This window comes from Lepidochelys kempii, chromosome 9 (assembly GCF_965140265.1).
Source record: "Lepidochelys kempii isolate rLepKem1 chromosome 9, rLepKem1.hap2, whole genome shotgun sequence".
Classification (NCBI taxonomy): domain Eukaryota; kingdom Metazoa; phylum Chordata; order Testudines; family Cheloniidae; genus Lepidochelys; species Lepidochelys kempii.
This window is the reverse complement of record NC_133264.1, coordinates 93,078,814-93,092,606: the sequence shown is the minus strand read 5'-3', so window position 1 is coordinate 93,092,606 and position 13,793 is coordinate 93,078,814. Positions and strand designations below refer to the sequence as shown.

At 41.9% G+C, this 13,793-nt stretch overlaps 1 protein-coding gene across 3 annotated transcripts in view; it reads left to right on the top strand.

Annotated features, from left to right (window-relative positions):
* The first annotated feature begins 1,684 nt into the window (after nt 1-1,684).
* The window catches only part of FMR1 (fragile X messenger ribonucleoprotein 1), a 59,378-nt gene continuing 47,269 nt past the window's right edge, over nt 1,685-13,793 (top strand). The window contains exons 1-2 of one of the 3 annotated variants that reach the window (XM_073358398.1): nt 1,685-2,060; nt 12,772-12,824. In XM_073358398.1, the coding sequence (XP_073214499.1) occupies nt 2,010-2,060; nt 12,772-12,824 (104 nt within the window). In that variant the 5' untranslated portion in view covers nt 1,685-2,009. The remainder of the gene's footprint in view (nt 2,061-12,771; nt 12,825-13,793) is intronic. The other 2 variants (XM_073358397.1, XM_073358396.1) reach the window with 2 other exon arrangements.

Here is a 13,793-nt window from a genome sequence, read left to right as displayed (position 1 = left end):
TTGCTGAAAAAAACAAATTATTTCCTCTCTGGCTGCGGGTTCTCCCCTCTCCCCTGGATATCTGTGCATGGAGTGTCTCATTTAATATTTATAAATCAAATTTCAGGCCCTATTGTGCATGCAGATCCACAGTACAGTAGCACCTCAGTTACAAACTCTTGGGAATGGAGGTTGTTCATAACTCTGAACAAAACATTAGGGTTGTTCTTTCAAAAGTTTGCAATTGAACATTGACTTAATACAGCTTTGAAACTTTACTATACAGAAGAAAAATGCTGCTCTTAATCATCTTAACTTAAATGAAACAGGCACCGAAAGTTTCCTTACCTTGTCAAATCTTTTTTAAAACTTTTCCTTTTGTTAGTAGCTTACATTTAACACAGTACTGTAGTGTATTTGCCCCCCCCCTTTTTTTTTTTTGGTCTCTGCTGCAGTCTGATCATGTACTTTCAGTTCCAAATTAGGCATGTGGTTGACTGAAACTCTGGTGTTCATAACTCTGAGGTTCTATTGTACATAATGTATTTAAACAGCACACACTACACATTTAAATAAATCCTACAGCTAGTAGGAGGTAAAATCAGATACAGCCCTAAGAAAGACATAGAGACAGTATTTCTGTAACTCTCAAAGGAAGCCATTGAATCAAAAGGAACATTTGCAAAACATGAAATTTCTGTACTATCAAGACTGAGTGCCTTGATGTAGGATTACTGAACAGCACCAAGAACATATACCATACATCATGAAGATTCATCCAGACCATCTGTGTACAGTCAAGCTGTGCAGAAGCAATAGATAATACTTCACTTGAACTGTATGCATACATTTTTACATACTATTTTGGGATGCCGTTTGTATGAAACATATCTATTTGTTGTATTGCATGGTGCTTTCGACTAATGTCCAAGCAAAGAGAGTGGAAATTACTTAATACCACCAACACTTTATTCCCCAACAATGCCACCTCTAGGTAACAGGGGCTCCCGAAAATCTCTTGCAGATTGGATCTGCGGAACATTTAAAATATTCCAGAAGGGGAAACAGCTCCTGAGAAATGGCAGGGACCAGACCCAAGCCCCCGCCCCCCCCCTTTGCCCCCCAGCACGAGGAACGGAGACGGGGTTAGATCTCAGCCGCTGCCAGGTCTGACATTCAGGCCAAACAGGAAGCGCAAACCCCGCTGTTAGTCCGCGCGAGTCAGCTGATGACCCAGCTTACCACGCAGCTGCAAAGGGGCCTTCTTTAATACCTACAAACCGAGGCCCTGGCGCCCCCCGCAGACCGCCCCGCGGCGCCAGCCGTGCGGCTCCCCAGGCTGCAGGAAGCCTCCTTCCTCAGCCCCCGTCTCCCCCAGCCTTCCCCCGTCCCACGGGCCCCACCATCACCGTTATGTCTCTGGACAAGCCCCACCCCGCCCCCCGGCTCAATCCTTCGGGCCGGGCCGGGCCGGTCACGGCGCTGAGGGGCCCCTTTGAAAGCCCACGGCAGCCCGCGCCTCCCCGAGTCACAGGGCCTCCCCGACGGGCGTTCCCATTGGCCGCCGCACGCGTCCATGGCGTGCCGCCATTGGGTGGCGGTGCAGTCGCTCAGAGCGCGGCCGGAGGGGGTGGGACGCCGTAGCGCCGTGAGGTTCGGTTGCGTGCACGCCGCTAGCGCGGCTGTGTGTGTGTGTGTGTGAGGGCGGGGTGTGGCCGGCTGGCCGTTAGTTGGCCGCGAGCGGGGCGTGCTCGCGCGAGTTAATTCCCCGCCCCTCCCCCTCTCCAGCGGAGCCCGTCACGTGATGCGGGTTTAATGTTTACATTCTAAGCGGGCGCCCCGCTCCCCTGTTCCCCGCGCGCCGCCGGGTGGTGACCGTTTCGCTTTCATTTCCGGGCAGCCGCGGGCGAGGAACGGAGCCGACCCGCCCCCGCCCGTCCGGCTACGGAGCGAACCGAGGCCCCCCTCCCGCGGAGAGAGAGAGGCGGCGCCGGGCCTGGGCATCCCGCGCCGAGCCGCCGCGGCACAACATGGAGGAGCTGGTGGTGGAGGTGCGGGGCTCCAATGGGGCCTTCTACAAGGTACCACGCGCCGGGGCCGGGCCTCAGGGGAGGGAGCGCGGGGCCTTGGGCAGGAGGCGGCGGCGGCTCCTCCCGCCGATGGGGAAGGGAGAGAGGCCTGGCCTAGACGGCGGCCTGGGAGAGCCGGTCCCTCCCCCCCCCACCTGAGGGGAGGGAGCGGAGCGGGGCGGGCGGACGAAGGAGGGAGGCCGCCTTGGACAGAGGGAGCTCGGAGGCCCGGAGGCTTCGGGCCTATGAGACCTTCGCTCTGTGGGGGCAGGGAGGCCTGGGCTCGCCGCTCCCGGGGTGCGAGGGGAGATGAAGAGGGCCTGGCTGGGCCTCTCCCCCCGTAGCGCGCTGGGGGATCCGCGGCTGAGCAGAGCCTCCGTGCCAGGGGCCTTGCGTCGCACCCCGGCGAGCCCCTGCCGGGCGGCCCCCCCCCCGGAAGCTCGTTAACCGGGCCCTCGGGATGAAACGCCGCTCCCGGTGGCGCTGTTAATGCTGCGGTCAGGGATGCCCGCGCCGACCTGGCTTGGCGCATCCCTTGGCCTTCAGGCCTGCTCCGAGGTCCTGGAAACGTTACTGGCCGAATACGTCTCCCACTGAAAACGTGGTTTAGCCTGTTGGATGTGAACGTGGTGGCGTGTGTGCATTGGTGGTGGGGAGAGCCTTCACTGAGGGTGGACCTCGGGCACTGCCAGTTATTCCTGCTGCTTGTTGCCACTGGGGTTACATGAAATGAAGAGCATTGGTCAGTTTACAGTAGAACATCATTTGGGTTGCAGTGTCTGTGATCCAGAAGATTTAAAAAAACCAAAACCATGAGCAAAACGTTGGGCTAGGGCCTACTCCCATTGGAGTCAGCTGTCGTGGATTCAGGCCCTTGGTCAAAGTACAGTTAACCAGAATGGGTCTGGCCTGTTCCTGCAAGGTGCTGAGCACTCCGCTCATATGGGTGTTGGATGTTCTTAGTGCCTTCAAGAATTGGGCCTAATATTCAGCTGTGTCCTGTGTTTGTTAATAAACTGGAGATGGATGGAACTGAATAGTTCATAACGTATTATAGCATGTGAGAGGTAGGAAGGTGGGTCAGGGACCTAGATAATATTGAGTTCTAGTGGTCTAAAATGTATATACCAGTATATACAGATTTTTAAAAGTTAATTCTGTTTAAAATCTTTGGTTTTTTCCTTAAAATATCTGGAGGGAGATGTTTTCATATTTGATGCCATCTCATGTGTTTTCATAGTAAGGAGAGAATATATGAGTGCCAAATAGAGCATCTGTTGGGTCTGGAGTGTTCCAATTGAAATCCCAGATCTGTATAGAAGTACTAGGAAATAAAATATTGAACACTCACATAAGTCCCTTTTTTCTTTGTCTTTTCTTCGTTTTTTCTTTATTGGGTTGATGATGATTGTTCAAAAGATAACTGAGAATATGAAGTATGCATTTTAGGAATTAAAAAGGGTTTTTAAATGACAGTAGCTTTTTATCTAATTGTGCACCAGTAATTAAATGCATTATATATCATAGGCAGGCTTTGTAGAAAGAGGTCATTTAAAACATGTACTCTCTAGTTAATAATTGATTAAAAATATATACTACTGTGACAAGATGACAGAGAAGATATAAAGTCAATTTCATGTACTTTATTTGAATGATATCAGTGCAGAAAATTCTCCGCTTGGGAAATATTGTAAATTTCTTGATCCCTTCCATTTTTTTTTACTCTACTAATAATAATAATAAAAAAATAAGGTGATCATGTAACCCAGCACGTTTTATTTTATTACCAACATTTCTGGTCCCAGAACAAGTTAGGTGGATGATGAATGGAAGGTTTCATTGGTTCATGAGTTACTCTATTTGTTCCATAAACTGAGAGTTTGTTTACTAAATGTGAACATCATTTAGTACATCCAGACTATTTTACAACATTTCTCTGAAAAAAAATATATTTTTCTTATATTTTAGAATTCATATAAGCTCTTTTTAGCAAATAGGAAGGGTAAATAAGAAAGGTTTAAAATGGCAAGCAAAATGATCAACTCTGATGCAAAGGTTACTTAGAGAAAACAATACTCTGAGATTAGTATTTAACAAAAAAGGCATGGTTTATCATTCTAGTTATATCTTTTTTTATATTACCATAATACCCAAGCCCCTTGCACTTATTAATTAATTCTCATGCTGCCCTGTCAGATGTCAGATTATCCCTATATTACAGATGGAGAAACTGAGGCACAGAATTACATGGCTTGCCTAACATCATACTAAATTTCTGATGGGGACCAGGAACAGAACAGCTTAAACACAAGACTATCCCAATGGGAAAATAAGAAATTTCTTCAAGCAGCATCTTGATGGATCCCTCTAGAGTTATAATATTGTAAAACTGTTCATCATCCCATTTCATTTTATGGTATGTTAATATCTAGTGATCATCCTACAATTAGTACTATAAAACCACCTTAATTCACTCTGATTGGAAGACCCTTAGCAAAAATACTGTAAATACATTAAATCAGGGTACATGCTAGTATGTATGGAGTACAAGACAAAGGATGAAGACATTTACTGGCATGAGTTAGGGAATGACCATGTATTTGAGTGGCAAAGCTTACAAAGAATTATTTAGGTTATCCCAAATGAAGGTCAGTAGTCTCATCATACCAGTAACACCAACTATCAGTAATACTACTTTTATGCCATATATATTAAAAGAAAATGTTTTAGTAATATAATGGAGAGCTTTTAAAAATGTTGGATATTTTTTATCCCTTTACCAGACGCCAAGGTTGTTTTTAATACTGTAAGTCCAGTTGTATTAGTGGAGGGGAAAAGGGTAACTTAAAATTGGGGAAGCTTTTATTTGTACTGTGTCTATTACAGTGGGGTCTTGGTCTGTTTGGCATCTAATATTTACTTCAGTATACACACTGTTTAATGATCTAAAATAGGTTTTATAAATCTTAGTGTCACAAATCTAAGGACAGATACCTCATAGCCTGTCATAGCTAGAAACGAGTACCAAATCACATGTAAAAGGTAGATTTCAGAGTAACAGCCGTGTTAGTCTGTATTCGCAAAAAGAAAAGGAGTACTTGTGGCACCTTAGAGACTAACCAATTTATTAGAGCATAAGCTTTCGTGAGCTCACGAAAGCTTATGCTCTAATAAATTGGTTAGTCTCTAAGGTGCCACAAGTACTCCTTTTCTTTTTATGTAAAAGGTAGGATTTCTAGCTTTCAAATGGGTAAAGCTCTCTGGCCTGGTTTTTCAGAAGTGATGAGAACTCTGAGCTCTTATTCACATTGCAATGGGAGCTGAGAGTGCTCAGCACATATGAAATGTAGGACGCTTATTTCTAGCGATCCCTGTTGACATGAGATGTTGAACTTAGAACTGTTGCTGGTCCCATTGTCACTCAGACCCGTTCAACTGGGGGTGAATGTTCCATGTTTGAGGATAGAAAACATTTTTTACACTACTTTGTGTGTATATTTCTTTTTCAATGGCTGTTTTAAAGCTGTTCAGAGGTTTGTAGCTGTAGAAGAGCCTGACCCAAAATCTCAGATTTTGAAAATATATGAACTTTAGGCATATTTGAAATAAGCCTGACTTTTGTGGCTTGGACCTGAATCTCTTTGGACCTGAATCTCTTTGGACAGTTAAAAATTTTAAGTGCTGGCTGATATGGCATTAATGGGCATAGTGCAGGTAAAATAGTCAAAGATGCAAGATAAATGCATTTTGTCACACGGACATCACTAATATATATGTGCTGTACAGTGTTTTATTTTCAGAGAGGAATACTTAAGTACACTTACAGTTTTTGAATGGTATGTGTTTCAGTGTGGGGTGTCATGGTACAAAATTTACATCTAATGTAAAATTTACACTAGGGAACAAATTAATAAGCGGGTTTAACCCACTTGTTCTGCAGCCTCATATACAAAATAATTGGTGATGTTTTAATGTCCTTCCCTCTAAACATTTATTCCCTGTCAAAGTACTTCAAGAAGTAAAAATTGCAGTTGAGTGACAGTTTTAGAAAATGGTGTTCATTTCAGTTGCATAGGGAGAATATAAAGGATGCTGTTAATAATATAACTATAGTTTATTTTTCTACAGTATATTAGAGAACTGATTTTAATATAATATCTTAGTACTTTATATTTTCAAAGAATTATACAAATATTAACGCCCTCTAACACCTCCACAAAGTAAGTAGATAATTTTTATTATCCTAATTTTGTAGATAGGTTAAGTGACTTGTTGAAGGCTGCTCCCTGAGTTATTGATGGAAATATGATTTAGAACTAAGGAGTTCTTGACTTCCAGCTCTGTGTTCAATCTTGAAAACCATGATGCCTATCCATAAGTATTTTTCTGTAATGAATACAGATGCGGTAGAAGGCACAATACAGTATACAAAGTAAGACATTCAGTAGTGTACTTGTTTCAGTTTTATGTAGTTTTACTGAAAATTACCAGTGTTAGGTCTTTTACTGTGTTCATAATGTTTAAATGCATTATAAAACTATATAGCTTAATCCTGTCTCCCATAATACTAGTCTCACATGTAAAATTGATGCCAACATAAGATGTTGATTAAAACTTGGTATCTTTTTCTTCTAAAGTAGGTGTGTCTGTGGGACTTCTGTTGCAAGTGACCAAAGAGGTCACTTAAAAAAAATTTAGCTGTGAGCATATTCAATTATTCAAATTAGATAAGAAAATGTTGTATGCAGCTGTTTAATGGGATCAATCCTATGCCAGTGGGGTTGGAATATACTGATTGCTTTTCCTGAAAGACACTCCATTACCTCCATTATCTCTTGCCGTTGATATACTGTTAGCATCCTGAAAGAAAAGGAGTACTTGTGGCACCTTAGAGACTAACCAATTTATTTGAGCATGAGCTTTCGTGAGCTACAGCTCACTTCATCGGATGCATGCCGTGGAAACTGTAGCAGACTTTATATATACACAGAGAATATGAAAAAATACCTCCTCCCACCCCACTGTCCAGCTGGTAATAGCTTATCTAAAGTGATCATCAGGTGGGCCATTTCCAGCACAAATCCAGGTTTTCTCACATCCCCCCCACCCCCATACACACACAAACTCACTCTCCTGCTGGTAATAGCTCATCCAAACTGACCACTATCCAAGTTTAAATCCAAGTTAAACCAGAACATCTTGGGGGGGGGTGGTAGGAAAAAACAAGAGGAAATAGGCTACCTTGCATAATGCCACAAGTACTCCTTTTCTTTTTGCAAATACAGACTAACACGGCTGTTACTCTGAAACCTGTTAGCATCCTGTCAGTCTGTAACGTGGATCCATTTTTGACTTCTCCATCCACTTCCTGTCTGTAGCCAAATCTTGCCATTTCTTCTTCCATAACAATATTAAAATCTGCCCCTTTTTTTTCTTTCCTAATGGTTAAATTGCTTGTCCATTCCCTCAATGACTGCAATTTTTATTTTCAATTTCTGGATATTGAACTTGTCTCCATCCAAACTGCTAATGTTAAAATAATCTTTGTCATTTGTTGTTTTAGTCCCGTCACATCCTGCAGAATTCCCCCCAGCTCCCTATTGTAGTTCCTTGTCCCTTCTTTGAAGGTTACGTAATTCATCCCCAACAGATATCTCCAACCTTGTCTCCGTTTCTGTCAATTCCCATCCCCTCCATCCTTCTAAAGGTGCCAGCCTGGACATTCCCTTTGTTTCCTTCCCCTGATGCTCCTTTGTGACGTTTTGCCATTCTGCTACTCTATGTGGAATGCCTTTTCCAGGCTTGTTAGCCAAATTGGCTCACTTTTCTCTTTCTGATTCCTTTGAAGAAAAAAATTACTTCAGCCATCCATGAGCAGCAAGTTAAATGATTAATTTAACCCCCCTAACACTTAATTTAATAGTATGGTCAATATGTGCATATGCCATACTGAGTAACTGAACATTTTTCTTACCATAACCTTTATCCCTGCTCTTTTTCTTGCCCCTCCCCTGCCCCCTCTTTCTGATCTCCAGTTATTACATCTGATTTTACACTTTAAACTCCTTGGGACAGGTACCATATCTTGAATTGTTCATGTGACATGCCTAGCATACTTTTGGGCACTGAAATAATATATATATTGGTGTTTACAGTAGCATAACTTTTACATTTGTAAAATGACTAATAATGAAATTTAGGCCATATTTGGATCACTGAAAGTAAAACTTTATTTTGCAGAGTTTGTGAATGTTGACACATTTGAGACCTCCAGTAGCATCAATATGTTGAAGGGAAAGGTTTTATTTATTTATTTATGTTAGTAATGTCAAGCACAGGGATTTAATGTTGTTCAGTTGCCATGATGAAAGTGCACCACATTAAGTTTTTCATGTCGGGGAGAGTGAACAACTTTAGTTATTTTCAATTTTTCTGGAGGCTGCTCTATATTATGTGCTTTCTGTTTTTGTGCTCTATGGCTCTCAAGCAGTAAGGGCAAACCTTTCTGCTCATTAGTTCCTAAAAAAAAAAAAAAAAAAAAAAAATTGATAGTGGCCACTAATAATCTAAATGTTCTTCTCATGGTCTGTTCCTCGCTCCCCTGACTTCTTTCTGAACATCATTCCTCTTGATGTTATATCTACTCCAACCTTTTATCTTCCCCCTGTTTTCCTTCATCTTAGTCTCCCTCTACCTTTAGTATGTTTCACACTCTACTATCTGTCATGCATGTTTGCTCAGGCTAGTCTTCCATCCCTCCTTACCCATACACCTATGAGCCTGAGATATACATATCTCTGCATCTTTATATTCCAGTTTTCCCAGTCCATCAACATTTAACTTTATATCAGCTTTGGGACTAGGTGCTTTTTTCTCTGGGCCATCTGATAGAGGAACAGAGGAAGACAGTGAAAGACATTAGACGGATTTGGCATCCACACATACGGACATCACAGCAAGAGCAGTTACATATGGGTATTGCTCTTCAGTGTTCCTGGCTTTAAGTGTTCATGTCTCTTGGTTGAGGCTTAAGCCACGCTGAAAATTTCCTTTCTGTGGAAAATGTGTATGGTAAGAAAACAGATGAGACTCAAAGAAAATAATAGATGCTAAATCCTCTGCACAATCTCTGAGTCATCTTCAGTCAAGCTAGAAAGGTTCAACAACCTCCTCTTTCTGCTACCACAGAGAGTAACTATGGCAGGGGGTTACCATTCAACCTACCTGAACTTCAGACTAAAGCCTATGAGAAGAAAGGAAAAAACATCCCCCTCAAAGGTTATTGTCCTAATCAGTTGCTCATGTGACCTTCACTTTTTCCAAGCAAAACATTTGATGGATTGTTTTAAGAACACAGAGCTTGTCTTCAATTTGACTACCCTTCTTTCTGTAATTCCCTTTCTAGGGCTATTTGAGCCGTTTCCTTATTGGATGTGGTGGAATTAACACATCCTAGCAATTGTTGAGTTTGGATAGAAGAGCCAATTACTCTCTCTGCTCCCACCCAACCCTATCCCAGTTCACTCCATGCCATTTCCTGTATTTTTCATGGACCATGTTCAGTGTTTAGAACAGCTTCAGGAGTCCTTAAAGATGGCGAAGTGCTCAGCACTGTAAAGGGAAAGGCTTCTACTCAGTGTTTCTTCGTACTAAAAAAGACATATAACATTTATCCTATTATGGTTCAATGAAAACCAAAAAGATTAAGAAGTTCAAGTTCTTCCTGCTGGCACTGATATCTGTCATTCTTACTTTTTCACTCGAGTAGTTTGGGGTTCTTGATTTAAGATGTATATTTTCATGATGTAATCAGATAATTTTGATAAGATTATCCTTGCTTTTGCATAGGTGACTATTACTAATAGTACATAGACCTGCTCTTTTGCCTTTCTGCAGAATGATAGGTTTATACAATGTGTGGTAGTGATTACAGTATACTTCAGATGTCAAGGCATCCATGTCTGTTAATATCTAGATCAGAGGTGGGCAATCTAAGGCCCATGGGCCACGTCCTGCCTGGCCCCTGAGATCCTGGCCCGAAAGGCTCACCTCCGGCCCCTTCCCTGCTGTCCCTCCTCCTCCGCAGCCTCACCTTATCATTGGGGAAATGCTCTGGGCGGCGGGGCTGCAGAGCCCGGCCTGACCCGGTACTCTGTGCTGCGTGGCACAGCTGCCTGTCCTGGTGCAGCCACGCTGCCAGCCACTGGTGCTCCAGGGAGCAGGGGGGTTGGCTAGAGGACAGGGGAGTTCGGGGAGTGGTCAGCGGTTGAATGGGGTCAGGGAACGGGGGGTTGAATGGGGACAGGGGTCCTGGGGGGGCAGTCAGGAAGGAGAGGGGGGGTTGGATGGGGTGGGGGGTTCAGTTAGGGGCAAGGGGTCAGGGAGAAGGGGTGGTTGGATGGGGCAGGGGTCCCTGGGGGGCCATCAGGGAACAGGGGGGTTGGATGGGGCAGGAGTCCCGGGGGGCTGTCAGGGGGCAAGAAGCAGGGGGTGTCGGATAGGGAGCGGGGGCCGGGCTATGCCTGACTGTTTGGGGAGGCACAGCCTCCCCTAACGGGCCCTCCATACAATTTCAGAAACCCGATGCGGCCCTCAGGCCAAAAAGTTTGCCTACCCCTGATCTAGATCAATAGCTGATTCAGACCTGCACATGACACACATTTGAAAATGTGTTCACTGTTTCAGAATGGGGCAAGTCTATCCTAAGATTTGTCGAATGCATATCCTTAATTGCTGCTGTCCTGGACTTAGTATAAGCCAAGACAAGAGCAAAGATGGATATGAGATGTATGCAAAATTTGCAATACCCATATGGGTGTATGTGAACCTAAAGTTCTGTTGTCTTATGTAAATACTATTTCTATACCTATCTCAGCATGTGTGAGACGCTGAGCTCTGATGTTAGATTTGTTTTCTGTTATGCCAGAGAAAAATATTAACTGTATTTTTGCTATGTATGGAAAGGGAGGCTTTGTAAGTGATATGGCCAAATTTTATAACCAGTTTGTGTCCTTTCTGAAGGTACTTCGATATAAATAACTTTAATGGTTCCTTTAATGTTCCTTGAGTGTTTTAAAGGGTGGACATACTGCGAAAGGGGCTCCAGAGACTAACTGTGGCTTTGCTCTTTTTCACTTTGCTTTGACCTCAGCTCAAAAGAGATTATTAGTTCATTGCAGGTTATTGAGCCAGTATTGAACTTCCTGCTAGAATCATAGCTGTATTCATGTACACCTATGTCACTTCATCTTAGCAGTAGTCACTCTTGATTCTCTTGTTTGACACTTAGGTGCTTCTGTTTTGGAAGAAAAGTGAAGTTACTATGGAATATGAATTATAAAAGTGTCCCCTCGTTTCACTAAAAGTCTCAAAACTGGGGGAAGGTTAAATGTTCCACATAATATTTGGTGTAAATAATCTTGAACATTGTCAGTGGTCAAGATTATTTTCATTTTACTGATGTGCTAAAAATGCCATCGCTGTTAGTAGAACAAACTAGCATAGTCCTTTCATTCATGTCCCCCTTCCCCATCTACTTTCCTGAATACACACATGAATCAACTTCTTATATGGACAAGTGGAAGCAGAAAACCCATGCTACCTATCATCAATTATCATAGTTTTTCAACACAATTACATTTATTTATTTCTATTTTAGACACTTGCAAAAGTTCTTTTGTAGGCATTTAGTTAGTGGAAGAAATTTCAAAATTTCTACCCCTCTCCCTTCCACATAACCATGATTATCTGGAGGCTCTGAATAATACCACATAACTTTCTGTGTAACACTTTTCATCAGTACATATATCATCGATGCTTTACAAAAGTGATGAGTATCGATATCATAATTTTACAGATAGGGAAACGTAAACATTGTGAAGCATGGGAAGTCAGAGAGACTTTCCCATGGTCACCCAGCAGGCCAGTGGTGGAGCTGAGAATAGAATCCAGGTTTCCTGAGTCACAGTTCAGTTCTCTGTTCAGTAGGCCCTCTAAAGTCTTTTCCGTATTATCCCAAAGGAGAAGCTTAGGGATGAAATATTTACAGAGCCACCACCTCAGGAGGAAAATGGAGGGAAGGATATAGTGTGTCCCACTTCAATTAATCTAGAAAGGAAGTTGCTGAGCGCCAGGCAATAGCATTGAAGGGAATCTGGCTAAAGCTTGGGTGAATTGGGTATAACTGGGTCTTGTTGGTGTTACTGGAACTTGTTTTGGGGCGAGAAGGGAGCTGGGGAGGGAGCTCAGAGAGCTGAGTATTGGGATATGGGGGTGGGGAATAAAATTTTTTTGGGATTTTTGATTTACACCACAGTTCTACAGTCAGAACTACAGGAAATGTAGAATTTTAGGTAAACCTTATTTAACACAACATATTAAGTAACTATACATAATGCATTTAACATTTATACATTCTGTTGTATATTCTGTTTGAAGTGTAAGAAAGAAAGTGAAAAGAAAATAGTGCATGTATGATTTGAGTACTGCATAAGCACATCAGTGTACTGGTTGGTGCCCATAAACCAGGGGAATACAAAGATGTCAGCAACTTTGTCTCTATAGTCCCATCTTCTAGGAAAATACTGCAAAATTAGAGAGAGATGATTTTAAAACAGACTTAATTTTTGAGTTTCAGTGGTGTCAGTGGAAAAAAGAACCGTTAAGATGGCAGTATTTTTAAAATAAAGGCGCTATCCATAATTCTACTATTTTTTTCATACAGGCATTTGTAAAGGATGTACATGAAGATTCCATAACAGTTGCATTTGAAAACAAGTAAGTGTACTGCTGATGTTAGTTTTTTACAATGTTTAAATCTAATACTGTGTTTGTTTAATATGTGTCTCTAACTTAGTAATACATAAATAGTGCCTTTTTCAGTATGGGTAAAAAAAATTAATACATTTAAAATCTGAATGCTTATGCTATTGCTCTTCACAATAAAAATTATTGTATTTCATTTTAAAATTTTATTTAGGAAAGATGTAATAAAATAAATTTGTTTTATTAAAGACAGAGGTAAACATTGCCGTATTACTAATGTTATATATTATGTTTGGGTGGCTCAAAATCAGTTCCATGAGTTCAACCTGTATCTCTTGTTACTAGACTTGTTAGACTCACCAAGTTATTCTGAGTTGATTTTAAAATGTAGCAGCATCAACACTGAGGCCTCTGGCAGCCCCCCTTGCAAGAAATCCATGTGCTACCCACCCCTTTCCATTTTTTAAAGAATATATACACTTAGAGGCAAGTAAAAGAGAAAATCTTGGTAATATTCTGTATTTATGTATCTGTTGGTTTTTTAATGGAGGAAAACAATGCACATGTGCCTCTATAAACTTTCTCCAGCATATATTTGTGGTTGAGGTCACATCACTAAGTGTATGCTGGGACATTCCTTGCTAGCTCCTGTTAAAGGCCTGGGTGTTATAGGACCTGAGGAAAGAGTGCATTTTGAAGGGAAGCTTTTAACATAAGTTATACTTATGTGTGGAAAAAATAATTTACATACTATCACTGTTTACTAAAATTAGAATTCTTTTTCTGTTTTTAGTTTGTACAATACTCTGTGTATAGTCAATTTTACTGTTTCTCCTATAAAGTCATTGAACTTTCCCTATTAATTTGTTTGGGTCTTTCAAATGGCAACAGGGAAGAGAAAAACACATTATTTAAAGATACAGAAAAATGTGATTGTTAAACCAAAATAAGTTGACGTGAGATTCAGAGAAGGTGTAAAAT